The 9990-nt window shown below is 35.1% G+C and overlaps 1 protein-coding gene across 2 annotated transcripts in view; it reads left to right on the forward strand.

Moving 5' to 3' along the window:
• The window catches only part of LOC126972303 (26S proteasome regulatory subunit 10B), a 362431-nt gene extending 352891 nt beyond the window's left edge, over nt 1–9540 (forward strand). For both annotated transcript variants that reach the window (XM_050818960.1, XM_050818958.1), the window contains 6 exons: nt 1844–1942; nt 2591–2740; nt 3373–3496; nt 6066–6276; nt 8048–8213; nt 9430–9540. In XM_050818960.1, coding sequence (XP_050674917.1) covers nt 1844–1942; nt 2591–2740; nt 3373–3496; nt 6066–6276; nt 8048–8213; nt 9430–9507 — 828 coding nt within the window. In that variant the 3' untranslated portion in view covers nt 9508–9540. The remainder of the gene's footprint in view (nt 1–1843; nt 1943–2590; nt 2741–3372; nt 3497–6065; nt 6277–8047; nt 8214–9429) is intronic.
• Nucleotides 9541–9990: the final 450 nt, after the last annotated feature.

Consider the following 9990-nt stretch of genomic DNA (forward strand, 5'->3'; position numbering starts at 1 on the left):
AAGCCTCCCACACAGCCATGCCAGTGCTCATGTAGAATTTTATTTATATGACATCCATTTTAGGTTAGAATTTTTTTTCGTTATTTTCTTAAATATGGTGGATTACCTTATAATATGAGTGGTAGCATTATGATCATGGATATTGTATCAACTACAATATTTTTACCTCCTAATTCGTGCTATGGGATACTAAATCCATTGCCAACTTTCTCAACTATCTCTTGTGTGTTACGAGGGCGGCACTGAAAATTTCGGGAATCAAGGAAGTGACACAACATTACTATTTAAAAACGTTTTTATAGCTTTTCGAAGTATTCTCCGCGACATTTGACACATTTTTCCATACGATGGAACCAATGATTGAAGCAACCATTCCATTCGGAAGTTGGGGTCTCCAAAATGGCCGTTTTGTAGGCGTCCACAGCTTCTTCAGGTGATGAAAATCTCTGACCACGCAATTTATTCTTTATTTTAGGGAAAGTATAGAAATCATTAGGACTTAGGTTGGGGCTGTACGGCGGATGGTCTTATAATTCTATGTTTTCTTGCTCTAAAAACTCTTTTGATCTGTGCGCGGTGTGAGAACTCGCATTGTCGTGATGGAGGATGATGCGTGGTTGCAGTTCTCTTCACGGAGTTCAGAAACGATCTGTGGCAAACAAATGCTAGCATACCATTCTGCATTAACCGTTCTTTGTCCCTCAAGAGGAATAGTCGCAACATGGCCGGTTTTGGAGACAAACGTGGTCACCATTTTTTTTGTAACACTCCGTGAACGAACAATTATTGTTGGCTTTAACTCATCCTTGAACACCCAAACTCGTGACTGGTTTTTTGTTTCGGGTTCGTCACCTGATACGATGTTGTATGCAGCATTTGAGGATCCTGCGTGGAATCTTTCGAGAGTTCTGACGCATCAAGTAACGCGAGCCACTTTGCTCTTCACACAGCAAAAAGTGCGGTATCCATCGGGAAAACAACCTTTTTATACCTAATTGTTCATGCAATATTATTTGTATTTGACTCATGCCAATGTTTAAAGTTGCCTGAATTTCGCTGTATGTCACATGTCGATCTTCCTCAATCAGCTTACGCACAGCATCAACGTTTTCTGTGGTGACTGCAGTTTTTGGACGACCTTGACGGGGACCATCACTGAGCTTGACACGTCCACGTTGAAATTCAGCAAATAGGCGATAAATTGTTGTTTTGGATGGGGCTTCATCACCAAATACAGAAATCATCCGGTCAACACACTGTTTTTGTGTTAAACCACTTTGAAAGTCATAATAAATCATCGCTGTAGAATTTTCTCAAGTCAATTCCATTTTCTCAATGACTAAACAAGTTTGAAAAGACCTTGTGACAAGACTGAGAATCTTTTTTTAAATAAATAAATGGTATTCGATTTTTAAAACCAAGGAGTTGAACAAGGTATCTAAAAAAATATGAAACAAATATAGGTTTTTATAATACATATGCCATACATGTGGTAATACCACATTATCTTTGTAGGACAAACTTCCACATTGTTGGAAAAAATGCCAACAATACTCCATATGTGGCCGGACCTGCGCTTTGTACAGAGCTTAAATGTGGGCCGGCTTGAATTATTGCCCTGCTCTATTTATGACGCCCAGATTCTACGAAGCCAATTTGGCTTTGCGATCCATATTACTTGAGATGTCAAGACCCAGTATTCCTATATATAGAAGTCTAATCAAGCAGTGGTGATACAACAAATGGGGTTTTTTTTAGACTTGAATAAACACACTTGTGCATTACATGGCTGATAATACTTATTAGTTAATAATAAGTAACAGTTACAACTGTATATTTTCAGGTGGATCCTCTAGTATACAACATGAGCCATGAGGACCCTGGAGACGTCACATACTCGGCTATTGGTGGTCTGCAAGAGCAGATTCGGCAGTTGAGAGAGGTATTATCTACTGTTACACTCAATGTTGATCTGTACACACATAAAGACATATTATCACTTGCAATCTGATAGCGGAATGGCAAAAATGTGCTTAAAGACAATTTAAGCACATTTTTCTCCCTAGTTGTCAACTGTCACTGTTCGAATCGGGTTATTTCAAAATACATAAGCTAAACTTAATAAATGTACTACATAGATGCTTATTCACCAATAATATTTTAAACAACTGCAGTAAATGCGGCAATGTATAGATATAGCAGTCGAAGCTTATTCAAATGTAAATTGTCTAACAACGAGATTTGTCTATATGTATAGAATGTTGCTGTAACAGTGTATCTAAAATCTTGTAATTTCCAGGTACATGTGGTATCTGTGCTCATATAAGTAATTATGAGTTTATGATTACTGTTTGATTTCTTGTCATGCAGTATATGAAAAATTATGAACAGAAATTTAATTTTTGTGTGAGTTATATTTTTTTTGAAAAATCATTTAATACATAGTTAAAGGTTTTACAGCAATCATAATCACAAGGGCTAAAAGCTCTTCTGTCTGTTTCATTGTTTACATTCTACATATTCTTCTTACAGATCTTCTTTATTCTACAAATTCTTCTTACAGATCTAACAAATTTCATTATATTTTCAGGTTATAGAACTGCCACTCATGAACCCAGAGTTGTTTGTTCGTGTCGGTATAACCCCACCTAAGGGCTGTCTCCTCTACGGCCCACCCGGTACAGGCAAGACATTGCTAGCCAGGGCTGTTGCTTCACAACTTGATGCTAACTTCTTAAAGGTATCTTCTGGTCTTATTACTATGTAACATCCATTTTAGTTGTCAACCACAACCCTATCACCAAGCAAGCAAAGAACTGGACCTGTAAGTTGGTTATCAATAGATAATAATCAAGTATTTTTTAATACTTTGCTTTTCGGCATTTAATATTCTTTGTATAGAGATCTAATCTATTGAATAAAAATATAAAAAAATAATTAATTTTCTCTATTAATAGCAGAATATAAGGCAACTCTGCCGTTTGTTGCCACGGAGGTGGTATTTTGGTGGTAAATAGTGCTAAACTTCATAATGACAACTAAAACAAATAATATCTCTACTCCTGTCAACCACAGTCGTACGTGAAAATGTGCTGTGAAAACGTCAGGTTCAATAAGATAATAATAAAAATGTAACTTTTAGGTAAAAACGAATGTTACAGTTACAATTACACTCGTTTTAATCGTTTAAAATTTAAATTGTGTAACACTGGCGTTAATCAAAGAAAATGCCGTATCTATACATTTTTATATCCTGGCATTTTAAATAATGTCTTCTTATTGTGCACTCTCATCTAATGTTTAGATTGTTACGCCTTCCATAAACAAAACCAATAGGCTTATCTGAAAATAATATTGTGTGCCCTCGTGCAGGTGGTATCTTCAGCCATAGTGGACAAGTACATTGGAGAGTCAGCCAGACTCATTAGGGAGATGTTCAACTACGCTCGGGATCATCAACCCTGCATTATCTTCATGGACGAGATTGATGCTATTGGTGAGTTTATGCTGCCACTTTTCGATAATTTTGTATGTTTCTTGTAATATTTAAACAATAATTTGTACTCCTTACAAACTATGTGTCAGTACTACAATATCAGTGTTTATTTTTCTTTCATAAAATTTTGCGGGTAGTTTTGTAATTTGAGAGTCCAATTTGAAACGTCATTTGTTCACAAAGTAGAGTAAAAGGCACATACCTAACTGGCATTTTATTATTCAGATTAAATTATTATTTTAAAAGAAGACAACCCTAATGGCGTCAGAAGAGGTAAGATTTACGCGATAGGGAGAGAGACAACTTCTAGGTTAATATAAAAGTAGGCTGTGTAACTGACACGTCGACTTATTAGCGTAAACATACACGACATCCGAATTATGGTCGCCACCCTAACGGGTCACACATCACTGAACAAGCACCTATTTACAATCGGCGTTACAGTCCTAGGTGCAGGGGCTGTCTAACCGAAGATGAAACGGTCACTCATGTAATCCTGGAATGTGCTGGTGTGGCCAACCAACGGGCAAAAACCTTAGTAAATACAAGGTCGCTCCAGGAACTCTGCGAACACTCCAGAAGTGTTCTAAACTTCTGGAAGGAGCTGGGCTGGTTGGAATGACTGGCCAACACTGCTGGCAAAATGGACCCAACTAAGCGGTATAATTGCGGAAACAGGAGCCCTTTACCAATACCAATAGGGCTGTGTGATCTAAATTGCTCTTAATTGTGTCGTAGCAATATTCCATATTTCTTTAATTGATTTCAGAGTCATAAACTTCATAGGCTTAAAATAAGCGCTTTTTAATCGTCACTATAATTTTTTTTTTAAATTTCTTAATCTACCATATGTTCGGAAAAAGTAGAGCTCGTAAGAAAAACATACAAGAAACTCAATGGCCACTCTTTTCAGTCCAATAGAGAATGTATTTTACAATGGCTGTAATATACTTCTACTAAGTATTTTACGAAGTGAACCTCCTGTTGTACTATTATGTTTTGTGTGGCCTAGCTTTAACGCGATTTGTGATATTAACAACCACTAATGGGAATGGAGCGACCGCCCTCATGGTATTAAATATTAAGTTTAATTGTACGATATTACTTTGTAGTCTATAACCATATTTTCTATACATATTTAAAAAAAAGCCCGCTGATTTTGTTGCGCCCGTTCTTCTCAGGTCTGAGTCATACTTTTTCTAATGGATGGTATTTGATTTGATCCTTATTCGTTAATGTCTACCTCTATTAGATATAGCATTTGATAAACAAAAAGCTAAACACACAAATAAAATTTGAAAAACAATATTTTATGAACGATGCGGGATTCGAACCCACGACCTCCGGAGTTCCTTGCCGGTGCTCTAACCAACTGAGCTAACCGTTCGAGTACCGCCTCGTTATAAAATTATGTTTGCTTTGTCAACTCTCAGGTTGTGGCTTCATCTACAGGATCTACTTTACAGTTGATAACCTGCTCAACTCCAATATTTGCATATTAGGAAATTGACTTGAGATGTCGCTCTTGTAAATCTAAACAATATGTTATGTTTTTAAAGTGATAACCCTCACTTCTAGGATTAATAAATTTTAATAAAATTTTGTTTTTCAAATTTTATTTGTGTATTAATCCTAGAAGTGAGGGTTATCACTTTAAAAACATAACATATTGTTAAGCTAAACACATATTCACACACGCACACACAAACACACAACACACACCCAATATTATACCTATATTAAATGTTATTGTTATCATCGTTAGTTGCATATCCACCATATTTTTTTTATATTAACTGACTCCGTCGACTGAATGTCGACGATTCGGCCAACGTCAAGGTGGAGAGATTTTTTATTTTCATTTAGCTGATTGAAGTATATAAAGAGCTGATTTAAAAGGAAATGATCGGTTGATATATCTGTGTTTTTTTTTGTGAACTGAAGAATAGGCAACAAGAGCTAGTACGGTTAGTAATAAACACTCATAATTTAACTACCTTGTTAGTATCTAATCTAAATTTAAGGGAGAAATGTGTGAATATAAGTGGGAATATGTGCCTAATAGAAGCGTAGAAAGTATGGAGGATAGAAATTAAAATTTAATATTATTGCGGAAAATAAATTTGTAAAAAATCATTATGAAAGGGGAATGGCATAAAGTAAGAAGAAAAGGAATGTTGATGGGGCGAGGGATATCCTTCGGTAGAAGGTCATATAAAGGAATTGACAATTTAGGTCAATAGAAAAAAATATGTTCAAGAGTACCTTCCTCAAGGCCACATTCACATATAGAATGGTCCCTTACCCGGATCTTGGCCAAAAATACTGGGGAACAGACAAATCCCAAGCGAAGTCGACTGATGACAGAAGTGAAAAGTTACGAAATGAAAACCTTAAAATATGTTGATGTTTGAACTGCCCTTCCATGTCATGGGCTGTCATAGTTCGAGGGTAATTTTAAGGAAAATTGTATTTTCTTTTTGCAACAAATAAAGATTTATTATTATATAATATCCTATTTTGAGTAAAAATATTTGAATTTGAATCATAATGTATTTGTACTTGGCAGGTGGTCGTCGTTTCTCCGAGGGCACAAGCGCCGACCGAGAGATCCAGCGCACATTGATGGAGCTTCTGAACCAGATGGATGGATTCGACTCTCTGGGACAGGTGAAGATCATCATGGCCACCAACCGACCTGACACCCTCGACCCTGCACTGCTGCGGCCCGGAAGACTGGACAGAAAGATTGAGATACCGCTGCCCAATGAACAGGCTAGGTGAGTTCACGTATCTCATTTTGTTCTTAGATCATTTATACGTCTAGAGAGACTATGTATGACAGCTGTGAAAACGTCGGAAAAAATTAAGTTTAAAGTTAACCTCTATTTTGAGCAACTAAAACAAAGTGCCATACAAATCGTGAGTGTAAGACGTAGCTTGTCACGCACACAAAAGTAATTTTCATTACTCGGAAAGTATTTTTGTTTTGATCTGATTATTAGGTAGAAAATGCTGCTTCCCTCCACAGAGAGGAAATAACTCATACAAATTACTTCCCACCTAAGGGCCGGAATGAACTTTAAAAATAGAACTGCTGTAAGCTGTGAAGAGTTTTATGTAAAAGAAAAACTATTAACTAATAAAAAAAATGCTGCAGCCATGTGACTTTCTAAACAGCCAGTGTGAACTTAGTACAAACTTCTTTGAGCGGAATAAGCCTCAACAATTACGCGGTGAGTTCCATACTTAAAATTCAAAAAGTCGACATAAATTGTCCTAATTTGACAATTAATTTTAAATAGGTAATATTATTACATACTAGCTGACCCGACAGACGTTGTTCTGTATATAATAAATAAAATAATGTTTTTATATGGATTTGTCAATAATATATCATAATATCAAAAATTACTTCGTAAAATATGCAACCTGCTGTCGGATTGAAATTGTTTCACAGCAGAACTGTCAAACCGTGCGTCAATAAATTCTCTCATAGAAATTATGTATGGACACATCAAAGGAATAACAAATTTGTTGTTTTTATTTAATTTAGCACTATTTTTCTATTTATTCACCTTTTAAACCTCTGGACTTCCACAAATAATTCAAGACCTAAATTTGCCAAATCGGTCCAGCCGTTCTAGAGTTTTAGCGAGACTAACGAACAGCAATTCATTTTTATATATACAGATTATCTATGAATAATTTAGATAAACAAATAGTTTTATTTTCCTCTTATACGAAATGAAAAGAGTGTTTAACACGGGTAAAAGAATCAATTCCTACTCGGACTATAGTCGCCCTTGCTGCGCTCGGGAGTCTAAATACCTCGGAAATTGATTCTTTCGACCCTCGGTTAACATTATATAAGATTTTCACTTAAAAATACCCAATAAATTGCTCAGATTTGAAAGAGCAACTTCAATAGTAGGCTAGTAGTAACTGTAATGTTGATTCTTTAGATGGGGCGACAACAGCTGGAGAGTTGAAATACTACGATTAATGGATAATTCGTCATTAGGGCGGTTGGCTAAGTGGTCAAACTCGATACCGCACTACCTAAGAACAATAGTTTTTTTATTACGGAAAATTTATATTGTAGTGTGTATTGGCTATTTGTAAAGATGCTTGTGTGCGTGGCATCTTGACACCCAATTGCATCTTTCAAATTTTGTAACTTATATATGCTTCGTGTTGTTTTACATTGAAATTATTAAAATACAAAATACTTCCTGATGATATGTGATCCCAGTATCTTTCTTATTTCTTGTAGTATTGTTTTACTACGCAACCCGGCATTTTAGTTTCTAACCTAAGCAAAGTTTAACACAACATGCGGCACATCTAGTTGGAGGGCCGCGGAGACCAATCCTTAATCTAAGGATTGTCGTTTATTTTACTGTATAAATTATAATTTATATAAGAGATTGATATAAATATATTGGCCGTAAATGTTCATATGTAATATGAATTTCTTTGAATTGTTCCCTTTCTTCAATATTCCACACAAGATATAACAAGTGTAAAGACATGACATCACTATGGCAGGCTAGAGATCCTGAAGATCCACGCGCAGCCCATCGCGAAGCACGGTGAGATGGACTACGAGGCTGTCGTGAAGCTGTCGGACACCTTCAACGGAGCTGATCTTCGGAACGTTTGCACAGAGGCTGGCCTGTTCGCCATCCGAGCGGAAAGAGAGTATATCATACAGGTATGGACTCATACACTTATCACCCAGGGGAGAATCTGAGCAGTCAATGGAAAAAAAAAGAATGCTGGGAGAGTTTTTTGCGCCGCTTCTTCTCTCTCAGAGCGTTTCCGAAACTTTAGTAGTATTTATTTAGTAGTATTAGAAATGACATCAAAAAGGATTCCAAACAAAACAAATTTTGAGAAAATGAATGCTTTTTATGTCTATGGTGTAGTTAGTACCTACTACCTACACATGGGGCGAAGTCAATTGTACATTTACACCCAATGACAAGAATTTCATTTTTCTCCTTGTGGTACCTACAAAGTTTTTTATATAATCACTTGTAGGATAACCAGTTCTATATTATAATCAAAATATAATAAGATGAAAATTTAAGTTTTACGAATAGCTGGCGCAAATGTTATGCAACAATGAGAATTGATTACTATTTTTAACCAACTACAAAAAGGTGACGAACAGCAATTCATTTTTATATATATAGATATTTAAATTTTTATTGCATATAATATGCACTAAAAAATTGTTTTGTAAAAGTTTTTTTGAAGTCGGTTTTTTTGGTAATATATTGTTAAAAATGAAAAATTTAGCTCATGAATGACGAATTTAATTAAATGGGAAATTGATGTCGTTGAATTGGAATAATTATATCGATCAAGCTTACAACTGTTAGCAGCGGTATGAATATACTTTGTATGTTTTTGCCTTCTCCGGATACTAAATGTTAATTTAGATTATTTAGAAGCATAATTTTATAATCAATTTGTATTTCCAAATCCTTAAAAGTTAACAAAATGGTTACTTGTCACATTCATTCAAATACTAATATAAAAATAACAATATGTCATCTCATATCGCCAAAACGTTTCATAGATTAGTTATTTAAATGTCAAAAGCAGGTAATGGATTACAATATCAATCTTGGATTGCCAATTTAGTATAATGATACACATAGATACTTTAATTTTATTTATATGTATAGACTAGCCGTTCCCGCCCGCTTCGCTGGGCGAATTTTAAAAGGAAATAAATTAAATTAAAATAAGTATCCATAAACCATCCAGGATAAATTTCTCATCGAATGGTGGTAGTTTCATGTCGATACAATCAGTGGTTAAGACATGAAAGAGCTTCAAACAAAGACCATTTTCATTAATATATTTACAATAATTGTACTTAGGTATCTACGTAATATTATGTCAATTTTAATTTTCAGGAGGATCTAATGAAGGCAGTCCGTAAAGTTGCCGATAATAAGAAATTGGAGAGCAAGTTAGACTACAAGCCCGTTTAATTTTAAATAATAATAAAATAGCTTCTTGTATTATTGAGATTTTTATTACTCGTAACATATTGAATATCAGTGAGTAAACCAAATTAAAAATAAACAATAATAAAAGGTACCTACCATATTTCACTGAAATGAGTGAGAAAATTCTGTTCTTAATTTTAATTTAAATAAATTGTTTAACTTTGTAAAAGGATTGATTTATTTTTTCTATTTGTGTAACTGTTGTGCGATGAATTATTTTATTTATCGCTAGATCATAACATATATTTTAAGTTTTATCCATTTTTTTTAAAGGAAATTTCTCCAATTAGAGTGTGGAGATGTGGGTTCTCTCTGCATCTTGTGCCGCATTTATCACGGGGAGTGCTCAGTGCTGTTCGGGTTGATTCGAGCGGCCGAATTCCACATTGAACACTACGTCAAAATGCAAAATACCACCCGCATCACATTGGCGTCTGGCATTCCACAATCGCGCGAAATTTCTTG

This window comes from Leptidea sinapis, chromosome 26, assembly GCF_905404315.1.
Source record: "Leptidea sinapis chromosome 26, ilLepSina1.1, whole genome shotgun sequence".
NCBI lineage: Eukaryota > Metazoa > Arthropoda > Insecta > Lepidoptera > Pieridae > Leptidea > Leptidea sinapis.